The sequence below is a fragment of the Anolis carolinensis genome, chromosome 2 (assembly GCF_035594765.1).
Source record: "Anolis carolinensis isolate JA03-04 chromosome 2, rAnoCar3.1.pri, whole genome shotgun sequence".
Lineage (NCBI taxonomy): Eukaryota > Metazoa > Chordata > Lepidosauria > Squamata > Dactyloidae > Anolis > Anolis carolinensis.
This window is the reverse complement of record NC_085842.1, coordinates 115959034-115973108: the sequence shown is the minus strand read 5'-3', so window position 1 is coordinate 115973108 and position 14075 is coordinate 115959034. Positions and strand designations below refer to the sequence as shown.

At 40.8% G+C, this 14075-nt stretch overlaps 1 protein-coding gene across 1 annotated transcript; it reads left to right on the top strand.

Annotated features, from left to right (window-relative positions):
- The first annotated feature begins 309 nt into the window (after positions 1-309).
- Positions 310-13368, top strand: bnip1 (BCL2 interacting protein 1). Its single transcript, XM_003217345.4, has 6 exons — positions 310-789; positions 3826-3918; positions 4504-4595; positions 7709-7810; positions 8946-9064; positions 12840-13368. Exons 1-6 carry the CDS (start codon positions 706-708, stop codon positions 13034-13036), a joined length of 687 nt encoding a protein of 228 aa, XP_003217393.1. The 5' UTR covers positions 310-705; the 3' UTR covers positions 13037-13368.
- Positions 13369-14075: the final 707 nt, after the last annotated feature.

Below are 14075 nucleotides of genomic sequence, written 5' to 3'. Positions count from 1 at the left end.
TGTATTTAAATATACAGGTATGTTTCTTGTCAGGTTAAACTTTAAAACGTTTCCGTTTGTGTCTTTAACTTATTGTCTTTAACAGTCTCTTCAAAAACTATATTGCTTTGTACAGCTCTCTTTAGTAAGTCCACTTCCAAGGAAACTCAAGTCTCAACTGACTTCTAACTTCTAGCATTGGCTTCTGTACTTAAACAGACTCAAGCCTCAACTGTCATTTCTTCTCACTGAACCAGTCACGTGGCCTGCAACCCCTCCCACTGTGTTGAGTATATAGAGCTAAGAAACTGCAAGCCAAATAAGACATACACTTCAGGAAGCTAACGGACGCATTCTAAACGGACAAACATCAAATAGAGGAGGCTTAAGAAGGTTGCTATCTCCAACAAGCAACGCTAGGAACCACAAATTTCCTGGAGCTGGCGACAAACTCTTCCATTTTCCCAGCTTCCAAGCCAGTTCCCCTCTTGCCCTATACGGACCGGCCAAGGCCTAGTAGAGAAAGAACACTCTGACCCAACAGGCGTCTCCTAGGCGTGTGAAGCACGTAGCGGACGCCCAGGCGAAGGCAGGGGGGCCGTGGCCTCTCCCCTGTCAATCACGCAGCCTTGGAGACACCGCCTCCTCCTGGTGCCGCCTTCAAGAGAGAAAGCGCGTTTCGAAACACCGCCGTGCTCCCTTTCGCCTTCCGTAGTTTGTCCCAAGATGGCAGCTGCCGCTGACGTGCCGGTCCGCGTCTGCAACCAGGAGATTGTCAAATTCGACCTGGAGATTAAAGCGGCGGTGCAGGTAAAGTCTTCCCCCACCTCTCACAGATCGAGGGAGTTTCGTATCTTGTGCCTGTCATTCATCGGAAGAGCTCTGATGAGGGCAGTTTCTCCTGACAATACTTTCCTTTCAAGGAAATGACACCGTGTTTGAAAGACGCCGCGCCCGTTGTATGCTGTTATGCCTCTCCAAGCCGTTTCTGATGTCTGTCATGCCCTGTTGTTGCTGTACACATCAGTACCCCTTTTTTCCCCTCAGGACAGAGACCCAGAGCAGCTCACAGCCCTAAAATTTCACTTTCAGAAGTCACTTTTTGAGGAATGTTTTTAGAATCATATTGATCAAAATTTTTGAGAATCCTAAAAATGTGTTGTCGAGGGCTTTCATGGCCAGAATCACTGGGTTGCTGTGAGTTTTCTGGGCTGTACGGCCATGTTCCGAGAGCATTCTCAGACCTCACAACTTCTGAGGATGCCTGCCATAGAAGTGAGCAAAACGTCAGGAGAGAATGCTTCTGGAACATGGCCATACAGCCCGCAAAACTCACAGCAACCCAGTGATTCTGGCCATGAAAGCCTTCCACAACACATTCTCAAGGAACATGAAAAGCACTACAGACTAGCTCAACCAGAGAAGTCAGTCATAGCAGAGCACTTGATGAACCAACCTGAACACAGCATATTAGTTTAGAGCACAGAAATGCTGGACCACTCTCACAACCAGCATGTCAGGCTGCAAAAAGAAGCCACTGAAATCCACAAGCATGTGGACAATTTCAACAGAAAGGAGGAAACCATGAAAATGAACAAAATCAGGGTACCAGTATTGGAAAAAACTCTAAAATCAGAACAGTAAATAAAGAACAACATTCTAACAATGGGAATTCCAGACAGGAAACAATCAGGGCCAGCTAAACCTCCCAAAAAAGGATCCCCCAGGCAAGAAACAGCCAGTCTTTGAAGCTGCAAGGCTGTTCAATGCTAATGCCTCAGGCAGACAAGAGTTCTTTCACTCACTCTGGACATTCCACAGATATAAACCCCACTTCCCTGGTTTCGAACAGACCTCCCAACCTCTGAGAAAGTCTGCCGTAGATGTAGCCAAAACATCAGGAGAGAATGCTTCTGGAACATGGCCATACAGCCCAGAAAACTCACATCAACCCAATCATAAAAATTGTTTTCCTCCTCAAAAAGCATCAGCCAGCAATATAATGAGTGTTTTTATTTGTTGTTAAAAGAACGAGTTAAAAGCTTTCAAAATAGAAATATTAAAGTAGAAATAAATATTATAATTATTAAAACTATTAAGTTAAAATCTTATTCAAGCAAATTAATGAGACTTTGCCTTTGCCTTCCTTTGAGGCTGAGAGAATGTGACTGGCCCAAAGTTACCCAATGGGTTTTTACGGCTGAGTGGGCATTCGAACTCTGGTCTCCAGAGGCCAAGCCAATCCTCAAACCTCTGTGTCAGACTGGCTTTGGACTGTGCCCCTGCCAAAGGTCCATCTCTCTGCTTGCGCCTCTGATGGTAAGAGGCCTCTGCAGAGATCATTAGAGACAGGGCAGTCAGTAATAGGATTCCAGTTCGCCACTTTCTGTGCAATTACCATTCTTGCTTAAGGCAAGATTTTTTTCATTCATTTCCATGGCTAGCAAACAAGAACACAAGGTTGCCATTGTGCCTTTGCAGTGTAGGAATTGGACGAGTCTTAGTGTTAATGGTCCTGCATCCATGAGTCCACATACTACTAATCGTAGTTCGTTATGCCTTTCCAAGTTAAATACAGCAATTTACCTTGTGTTTCTGTGAAAGGGGTTTCTTAACATTTAGGACGTAATTTTCACCAAGTCTGTGGAAGACGTGGATCTGATTTCACTTTGCAATTGATTTGAGGTTGCTAACTTTAAAAATATAAATAAATAGTTTATATTTGTTATTCAGTTAACTCATTACTTTTTAAACATCCCACTGGTTTAATGCCTCCATTCCCTGATATGCCTGTAGCATTTTAAATGCCAGTATATTAGAACAGACATGATTGAGGGACTGAGCATCCCTTGCCACTTCTCAGTTAATTCTACATTATGTCTGGGGTCCCATTATCAACAGTGTTCACCATCATGTCCAAATCATGCTGATGGTTCAGCCAGAAGACTGAATCAACATCTGCATGCCAAGTATTCTCTTGGAGTTTTTGTTGTTGTTGTTTATTCATTCATTTGCTTCTGACTCTTCGTGACCTCATGCACCAGCCCACTCCAGAGTTCCCTGCCAGCCGTCTCCACCCCCAGCTTCTTCAAGGTCAAGCCAGTCACTTCAAGGATACCATCCATCCATCCATCTTGCCCTTGGTCGGCCCTTCTTCCTTTTTCCTTCCATTTTCCCCAGCATCAGTATCTTCTCCAAGCTTTCCTGTCTTCTCATTATGTGGCCAAAGTACTTCAGCTTTGCCTCTAATATCCTTCCCTCCAGTGAGCAGTCAGGCATTATTTCCTGGAGTATGGACTGGTTGGATCTTCTTGCAGTCCAAGGCACTCTCAGAATTTTCCTCCAACACCACAGTTGTAAAGCGTCTATCTTCCTTTGCTCAGCCTTCCTTATGGTCAGTTCTTGCATCCATGGAGTTTTAAGATGTTTATATGGGAATCAAGCAGGATAGTAGTCTTTTGGGCTATTTATTATATGCATTCATATATATATCTCTGTGTGCATGTGTGTACATATATGTGTGTATATTCACACAAACACACACATACCTTAGGGCAGTGGTTCTCAACCTGAGGTGCCCAGATGTTTTTGGCCTACAACTCCTAGAAATCCCAGCCAGTCTACCAGCTGTTAGGATTTCTGGGAGTTGAAGGCGAAAAACATCTTGGGACCCCAGGTTGAGAGCCACTGCCTTAGGGAGAAACACAGAAATGACATTGCCTAAGTGCTTAGCTGCAGTATATAACATTTCATTGCTCATAAGGCATTATTATATTACAGCTTATAACCATATATTAGAAGCAAGTGAATATATGACTTTTCTTTACATCGACTTGTTTCTTTTAGGATATCCGAGATTGCATGGGACCTATAAGTACACTTACGGAACTCAATTCCAAAGTGAAGGAAAAATTTCACCATTTACGACTTCGAATCCAGGTGAAGAATGGTGACAAATCACGGGCAATGTATAAATAAGGCTTGTAAGCTCATTGTAGTTTTTACCAGCCTTTTAGAGGCTGTGAAAGGAGGACAAAGTGTCTAGCACTTCTGAAACAGCTTTCTGCATTTTTATGCAGGGCACGGAGGATGAGCTTTTCATTGGGATCTCCTAAACTTGCTCATATTTAGAAATAACACCATAGTATGCAGTTATGTTATATAGTGGCATAGTTGTTTGGGTTCTAGATCCTATTAGCTTGCTAAAGATAGCTGGTTCATCAAGGAAAGGAAACCAGGAGCCCTGCCTGCCCAGACTACATTAATAATTTAAGATTCTAGGATTCTACCATTCATAAGATGAATGTTTTTGGTTTTTTAGGGAGAATATTTTTACATGTTTTTGGTCTTTTGGGGGGAATTTCCACAACACCTCAAGTCAGTTACGAATCCCAGAATTCTGCAGGAGGCAGCCACAGGATTGAATGTGGGCGCAAACACTTTACCTACTCTTTAAAATGCTATCTCTATTTAAAAACCACAGATGAATCAATGATCAAAGTTATTTTTTGTGGGTCTGCCTAGGAGCTTGAACAGATGGCTAAGGAACAAGATAAAGAGTCAGAAAAGCAAGTTTTACTCCAAGAAGTAGAGAACCATAAGAAGCAAATGCTCAGGTTAGTAAGACTATAAACATATATAGCGCTGTGTTTCAGATAAATGTTTATGTAACTCTTTTTCACCCGAAAGCCATTCATAATAGCAGGTAAACAAGTCAGTCTCAAAAGGGTTTGGTCTCCAATAATGCTGGTATTCATGCAAGCTAGTGTCAAAATTAGATCTGTAGTCCAGCATTCAGTTTATAGCTCTGCCCACCCCAAAACGCCTACATTTGAGTAGAAATTCTGATCACAATACCTTTTTGATCTATTAGTATTTTTTAAAAAATCTCAAGCTGTTGAGAGCAAACAAACTGAGTTTCAAGAATGCTGCTCTTCCTTAGTATATGTTTTTTGGGGTTGGCTATCATATCTGTATTTCCTGCAGGCTGCTGTAGCTTCTTTTCAATGCCGAGCAGTAATTTTAATTTGTGTACACATCATAGGCATAATTTTTAGTTTGGTTTTTTTTCCTTTTTAAAAAATTTATTTGATACATCCTAACAATTCACATTTTTGTCATACATGACTTATTTCAGTATACATTATTCCAAAAGTAACTATTCCTTAAATGACAATTTAAATGATCCATTAAAATGTATCCTCCACGACCCCCACCCTCCCCCCATTCCCCCCACCCCACGGAACAGCAATTCAAAATTTTGTCATTGCATCAGTTTAACCGTGTGGAACGCCTGGTTCAAAGTTCTGTATCTTTCGTCTCTGCCTATTTTGTCTGTTTGCACTGACCATTTCCTGAACCAGTCTTGTTCTTTTGGGCTGTTTGTTTTTTTCCCCCTTTGATTGATGAAGTCATTAATTATATATTCTGATACGTAAGCCCACCAGGTTTCTACATCCCATTTTGTATCATCCATCCATCCTCAGGCTATAGTGGCTTGCATTGCGGCTGTCATATGTTTTAGTATCTCTGTCCATTTATTGTTACCTTCCTTTACCACTATTGTAAAAGACATGTATCTAGCTTTGTCCCATATTAATTCTTTCCCTATTATTTCTTACATTATTTTTTTATTTTACTATAAAAGTTCTGAATTTTTCTGCAATCCCACCACATGTGGTAGAATGAAGGCATAAATTTTAGTGATGAAGATTGTACAAAGTATCTGATCTGCACAGTGGTTAAATACAGTTGCAAGTGCAGCATTCAGAATGCTTGGTGTAAATTGCCCTATTCCTAAAGTGAACATTGCTTGTAAGAAGATGATGGAGGACTTTTGCTGCATTATGTTTTCAAAGAATTATATATATATCCTTCATTTTCTCTGATTGCAGTGTGTGAGAGACTTAAAAACACTTGACATCACATGAATGATGTCCTGTTTGTTTAGCAGAAGACTCTCCAGTGAATCTCAAAAAAGGAATTTCATAAAGAATAATTGGACATGCTTTCATAGAATCATAGAATCATAGAATAGTAGAGTTGGAAGAGACCACATGGGCCATCTAGTCCAACCCCCTGCTAAGAAGCAGGAAATCGCATTCAAAGCACCCCCGACAGATGGCCATCCAGCCTCTGCTTAAAAGCCTCCAAGGAAGGAGCCTCCACCACGGCCCCGGGGAGAGAGTTCCACTGTCGAACAGCTCTCACAGTGAGGAAGTTCTTCCTGATGTTCAGGTGGAATCTCCTTTCCTGTAGTTTGAAGCCATTGTTCCGTGTCCTAGTCTGCAGGGCAGCAGAAAACAAGCTTGCTCCCTCTTCCCTATGACTTCCCTTCACGTATTTGTACATGGCTATCATGTCTCCTCTCAGCCTTCTCTTCTGCAGGCTAAACATGCCCAGCTCTTTAAGCCGCTCCTCATAGGGCTTGTTCTCCAGACCCTTAATCATTTTAGTCGCCCTCCTCTGGACGCTTTCCAGCTTGTCAACATCTCCCTTCAACTGTGGTGCCCAAAATTGGACGCAGTATTCCAGGTGTGGTCTGACCAAGGCAGAATAGAGGGGGAGCATAACTTCCCTGGATCTAGACGCTATTCCCCTATTGATGCAGGCCAGAATCCCATTGGCTTTTTTAGCAGCCGCATCACATTGTTGGCTCATGTTTAACTTGTTGTCCACGAGGACTCCAAGGTCTTTTTCGCACACACTGCTGTCAAGCCAGGCGTCCCCCATTCTGTATCTTTGATTTCCATTTTTTCTGCCGAAGTGAAGTATCTTGCATTTGTCCCTGTTGAACTTCATTTTGTTAGTTTTGGCCCATCTCTCTAGTCTGTCAAGATCGTTTTGAATTCTGCTCCTGTCTTCTGGAGTGTTAGCTATCCCTCCCAGTTTTGTGTCGTCTGCAAACTTGATGATCGTGCCTTCTAACCCTTCGTCTAAGTCGTTAATAAAGATGTTGAACAGAACCGGGCCCAGGACGGAGCCCTGCGGCACTCCACTTGTCACTTCTTTCCATGATGAAGACGACGCATTGGTGAGCACCCTTTGGGTTCGTTCGCTTAGCCAATTACAGATCCACCTAACCGTAGTTTTGTCTAGCCCACATTTTACTAGTTTGTTTGCCAGAAGGTCGTGGGGGACTTTGTCGAAGGCCTTACTGAAATCCAGGTACGCTACATCCACAGCATTCCCTGTATCGACCCAACTCGTAACTCTATCGAAAAAAGAGATCAGATTAGTCTGGCATGACTTGTTTTTGGTAAATCCGTGTTGACTATTAGCAATGACCGCATTTGTTTCTAAGTGTTCGCAGACCACTTCCTTAATGATCTTTTCCAGAATTTTGCCTGGTATTTCACAAGTTAATGAGAACTGAAGGTGAATAATATCTAGAAAGTTTTAGATACCATATTCCTATTTTAATGGATGGAACTGGCTATGACTGTTTCCTCTCAAGCCTTTTTGTTGCTAAATGGACAATTGCATAAGAAACATAATTTTGTTGTGAAAGTAGGATAATATATAGAAAGAACTCACATTCTTTGGCTGTCAATGAACAATCGATATGGTCTCTGTTAAGGATCATTGCTTATTATGGAGAGGAATGAAGCACGATAATGTTATGTATTTTGTTCTCTTAATTGTTTTGTATATGATACATTGAGAGGTATTTCTGTCCTTGTCATCACAGCCGCCATTATTCTAAATGTCAATATATTAAAAATTTCAGCAATCAGGCGGCTTGGAGGAAGGCAAACCTAGCTTGCAAAATTGCTATTGACAATGCTGAGAAAGATGAACTGCTGCGAGGGGGAGATCCCTTACGACAAAGGTAGAGAATTGTTCTATAATGTTTAATCACAAAGCTGCTTCTGTTAAGTTTTATTTCAAAAAGTTGCTTTTCAGGCCAAGCTAGCCTACACTGCTCCTTTTGAACTTAACCAGTTAAATTCTTCCCATCATCCTTTACAGCACACTTTGATAAGTATTAGGTTACTGGTTCCCAAACTTTGGTCCTGTGGGTGTTTTGGACTTCAACTCCCAGGAGTCTTCAGTGTTGGTCAAGTTGGATAAGGCTTCTGGAAGTTTAAAATATCCAGAAGACCAAAGTTTGGGAACTGAACTCTTCTTACTGCTTCTAGGCACTCATTATTCTATCTTTTCCCTGGTATTGTATACTGAGAGGGGTTGTTGATCTACCTTAGGAAGTATTTTTGTTGTTGTTGTGTGCCTTCAAGTCTTTTCTGACTTATGGTGACTCTAGGATGAACCCGTCAGAGGATTTGCTTGGCAGGATTTCTTCAGAGTGTTTTTTTTTCCTTCCTCTGAGGTTGTGAGAATGTCACTTGCCTTAGATCAACCAGAAGGTTTCCATCTCCAAACAGACATTCAAACTCTAGTCTCCAGAGCCATAGTGAATACTCAAGCCATTGTATTTATTATTTATTTAAAGCATTTATCTTCCTCCCTTCTCACCCCAAAGAGGACTCAGGGTGGCGCACAACATATATATGGCAAGCATTCCATGCCGGATCATAAAATAATTATAAATATACACAAACATTTAAAACATTAAAACATTAAACATTAAATCATTGGCTTTCTTTGAGAAGTGTATCTAGTAATATAGACCTTTATGTGGATTGCATTTTTTGGAATAATCTTTAAAGGTGTAATCCTAAGCTTGTTTCTTGAAATGTAGCTCTCACTTTAAGTTGCGACTTCTTCCTAATAAATTGCTATATAGAGCTGCAGCATTAAAAAGTTGTCCTTGGTAACTTCCTATATTGTATTACATTGTGCCCAGTTCATAATAAACTTTTGAATATTAAATGTTTCATGTATAATGTTGAGAATAGCAAGAAGTTAGATCCCCCCTATTTTAGTATGAATGCTGCTCTGCTTGATACCATCTTCCACCTCTATAAATTGCATTTGTATACTCATGTTCTTTTCTCTTTTTAAAGGAAAACTACTAAGGAAAGCTTGGCAGAGGGAGCGAGTAACATTACAGAAAGCCTGATGGGAATTAGCAGAATGATGTCTCAGCAGGTCCGGCAAAGTGAAGAAACTATGCAAACCTTGGGTAAGTAAATAACAAAATTAGATCCATAGATAAAAAGTAGATCTTGGTGCATAATATGTTTTCACTGACATCTTCATTATGATGTCTTCTCATGACCATCACCTTACCTATTACTTGGGGATTGACGACACCTCCCCTCCCTGAAAGAATTTGGCAAGGCTGCCTTAAGAAAGAAGACAAGGTTTTTCCTCTCAGTCAACCGAGATATCTGTGGGACATACAGTGCTTTGTATGTAATTACTGTGTGTGTGTGTGTGTGTATTCCTAGGAAATCAGTCTAATACAGAACCAGTATGGTGTAGTGATTTGACTATTGGACAAGGACTTTGAGAGACCAGGGTTTGAATCCCCGCATAAATTCAGTCATGCATGAGGAGATGAAGAATTCTAGCCCTACTTTGTCATTATTTCTATGCTTTATGAACACCAGAGCCTTTGCGTGTAGAACAATAAAAATATTGGGAAATCAGTTTCCCATCATGTAAGAAGCCTGACTGCATAGATGAGGCTCTCTTCTTCAGACAAGCATCTTCCAATCGTAAGGGAAAGATAAATATGTGTTTACCTTATTTGTCAAGTGTGACACACTCACGCATTTGCCTTACTCAGGATTTAGAACACATGAAATTTGGTTTAGCAGATTATTGCTGTGATTTATGTATGTTTTTCCTGAACTAGAACCACATCTAGGTATGAATTTTAAATTGAAATACAATTTAGCTAAATAAACCATCTCAGACTTTAAGAGCCATTTACCAATTATCTTGCTTGTAACCAACGCTGCTGTGTAGAGGATTCTGGAACTCTATTCCCAGGGAACGTGCTCTCCAGGCTTGTGGGGCCTCATCATACTAAGCCTGAAAATGCACTGAGAGCACACTACAGTTTGTACAAGAACTGCCAGTATGACTGGGTAAGGTACTGCTTTACCTTTTCTTCCCATTGGGGATTTCCTGCTGAGCTTCCTTTTCTGTAGTATAATCTGCAAAATTTTGATACAAAGGAGTGAGAAGTTGTTTTCAAAGGAGCAGTTGGTTGTTTGTAAAATCTACTTTGAAAACATAAATATCTCATTGATTAGGCTCTTGATGGGTTTGTACAACTGCTACATTCTATCTTTTTTTAAGTTAGAAAGTACTTCTCAGACTATCTGAAGTAAGGGGACTGGCAGGGATTTTTCCTCCTAATATCCAAGAGAATTTTATTTGTGCTCCCTGGCTATAGTGGTTTTCTTCTTTCATTGAAAAAATCCTGAGGATTGAGGACAGATTGCTTGTGGACCAGTTGCCAATTGGGTTATACTGGTAAAGAACAATGTAAAATATGAGTTTCAAATATGTTTTTATGAGTTAGTATCAGACCAAAACAACAAACCCAGCTATGTAATTTTTGTGCATATGTCTCTCTGACAGCATTATGAATAGCAAACCAGAAGATTCATCCCCCGCGAATGGTATTTTATTGTTATTTTATTGCATTTATTTTTAAGTTGCCCAGTCATAGAAGTGTTGTGGTGGTAAAAATGTATTACACTAACTCATGTCAGAACTCCACTCCAAATAAGTTCTCAAAGTATTTCTAAAAGCTTCTTGGGCTTTAGATGAGAAAATTAGAAATTGGCCTGACTTTCTTGTAGCCTGTTCACTTTTGCCTTTAAAACTACATCAGAACTGTGGTCAAATTGCAGAACATTTTGAAATTTGAGCCTTCTGCCTTTGCTTTTCTGGAGAGATGGATGGGATGACTTAAATGCAGTTTTTTCGTCCTCCTCTCCTTTCCTGCAGTTAATCAGTGTGTGCTTCCTCTCCCACTAAGTGACTGCTTTGGCAATGACTCTGTCACCCAACATCTGGATAAAGAGTCTCTGCTATTTATCTGGGACAGAGCTCACAAAGGTCACTTGTATGAAAAAGCCAACTGTGCTTAATCTGCCATTTAAATGTTGCGCCAGAAAAAGCAGATATGTATTTGTTTTCTAATTTACTTTCGAGATCTGAAACTGAAGCCTTCAAGGTAGTTAATTTTAGGGCTACTTTTCACAAGATATTTTGTGTTCAGTACAGATAAGTGAAGGTAAAGATTTTCCTCTGACATTAAGTCTAGTCGTGTCTGACTGGGGGTTGGTGCTCCTCTTCATTTCTAAACCGAAGAACTGGCGTTGTCCGTAGACACCTCTAAGGTCATGTGGCCAGCATGACTGCATGGAGCGCTGTTACCTTCCCGCTGGATTGGTACCTAGTGATCTACTCATATTTGCATATTTTTGAACTGCTAAGTTGACAGAAGCTGAGGCTACCAGCGGGAGCTCACTCCGCTCCCCGGATTCAAACTGTTGACCTTTCGGTCAGCAAGTTCAGCAGCTCAGCGGTTTAATCCGCTGTGCTACCGGGGGCTTCAGTACAGATACTGGAGTACAAATAGCATAGTGATTGTTGGTCATTTTACTTCAGTATTCATATAGGTGCCTTGGTTTCTTTTGCCAGGTGACTTTCATATATTAATATTTTTAAAAAACTTTGATTTATATGCTAATTTTATTTCCCAAGTTTGCTCGCAAATGGGTCTAGATTGTAATACAGAAACCTGGATTTATTTGTATATTTTTGATCTGCATGCATTTGACTCTGTACTAAAATAAAAATGAATGACAAGATGATAACCATCACATTACAATGTCCCACTGAGCTTATTAATTGAGTCTTGTACTCCTGACCCTAGCTCTGTATTTGCTCCTGTAGCAAATTGTGTTTTCTCTAATTTTGCAATTGGTATCTTTCCATCTGGCTCTGTTGGGTTCGAGTCAGTAGGCTCCCTGATTTGGCAGAACTGCTTCATTCAGTAAAACTGTAAGCAGCACATGTCTTCATTCTCCTGACAGTCTGCCCCATGTGCTTTCAAGGTCTGTCCTAAATAGTGGGGAACTTTCCAGAACTGTTTTTTGGGGGCTGCTAGGACAGATAGGAAAAGTAGCTATACTAGTGAATGTTTAGTCTGAGGTTAGATTAGTTCCTTGACTCTTTTTCTATTTTAAATGCGTCTTAAAGCTCAGTATGTTTCAATGTACTTTGAATACCTTTAGCTAAAACATATATTTAAAAAAATGCTGTGGGTTTTATATGTGTTTTTATTATGTATGAATTTCCCTGATAGTACTGCTCACCCAAAAGTGTTAATTGATTTTATCAGGGCTACAGAGTTGATATGCCAAACTTTTAATTCCATTGTTTTTCAGCTTTCCAACCCTACAAATGTACATCTGTGGTTAATAACTAATGTACTGTAGTGAAATGGTAGCACACGCAATTTCATCACGTGAATCATCAGGCTACTTATATTGAGAGAACATATATTTAAAATTTCTGAACAAAAATAAATTGTTATGGAAGTAAATACAGAACAATTTACTAAGAATTTAATATCATAGGGTGGGTTTTTTGGAGGCCAGGGTCGGAGTCAGCATTTTTCTACCTAATTCCATCTCCATCCATAATTTCTTTCTACTCCAGCTCCATGACTGACCCCCAACTACACCGCTGTGAATGGGACTTCACAAGAAAGCCAATGCCATGTGGGTTCTCAGATGACAGCAAATATTTTCTCTTCCTATCTTGTCTTTAGTTTCCCCTCAGATTGAAAAATTATACAGTCTGCTACTGGGACTTAGAGACAACTTTGTATATTGTGTGCTGTATCTTTTTTTTTGAGGACTCAAGTAGAATGCCCATCATATTTATAAGTTTGCTAGAAGCCCTAAAATATTTTTTTTTTATTCCAGTCAATTCTTCACGGACCATTGTGGATGCTAATGAAGAATTCAAATCCATGTCTGGGACGATACAGTTAGGACGAAAGCTCATCACGAAGTACAACCGTAGGGAGCTGACTGATAAACTGCTCATCTTCCTTGCCCTTGCCTTATTTTTGGCCACTGTGCTTTACATCCTGAAGAAGAGACTGTTTCCTTTTTTGTAAAATTACCCAATGAAGAGAAGGAGCACCACTGTGAGGAAAGAGAAATGGAGACCAAAAGAGTGTAGCTGTCGGTGAAGTGAGCTACTGCTAAATAATCTAAGTGAACTGTAAGAACAGACAAGGAATGATGGAATTGACAGAGAAAAATACCACCCTTTCCTTTAAAAAATAGCAGGTTTTGAACTTGACATTGTGAGACATATTCAACTGTCTCCCATCTGTGACATGACGCTTCTTTTATCAGATGAATTCAGCAGATGTCATGAGAGGAGCAGGTAGATGCAATGGAAAACATTTCGATACATTCCTTTAATAAAGTGTATTTGATATTGCAGGGGCTTTATTTATTATATATGTCCAATAAATATGTGTTATGGTTGAGCCTTCTGGCTCCAGTGCTAGGAGACGGGGTCGTAAGACTCCTCGAGAGTCAGACTCTTTTGAGGAGCGTGAAAGGAAACGGCTCCGGGACTTATTTGCAGAACCAACAGATGAAGACTCATTTGAGGGTTTTACAGAGGGAATGGAGGAAGAGATGGTTAGCTCAGAGGAGGATGACATGGAGTGGACTCGTGTGAGGGAGGATTTGGGTGTCACCGGCAATGATAGCATGGGAGGCGATTGGCGGGTTGCAGGATCAGACCCATGGACGGGCTGGAGGGATGGAGCGGGATCCACAGCTGGGGATGCTGTGGGGCGTAGTCAAAGGTGTTTTACCTCTGATGAGGATGATGATGAGGAGGCACCTGGAATTAGGATAGCAGCTGACAGCGATGAGGAGTTATGAACTGGGATAAAATGGGGTTTAGGATCAATGGCTAATTGCGTTGGGCAAGGTAATCTGGACGAACGCTTGGGCTCTTGTTGGGGAACTTCCTGAAGACGGGTGTGATTCGTTGCTGGATACGTAAGTTACCAAGGACACTGGACATAGACGGCGGGAGGAACTGTGTAGGGTTTTTCTGTGCAACTTGTGTTTAATCTTGATAGCTTGGACCTCCGTCGTCTTTTTGACGGACATTAATTACCTACTCCGGAT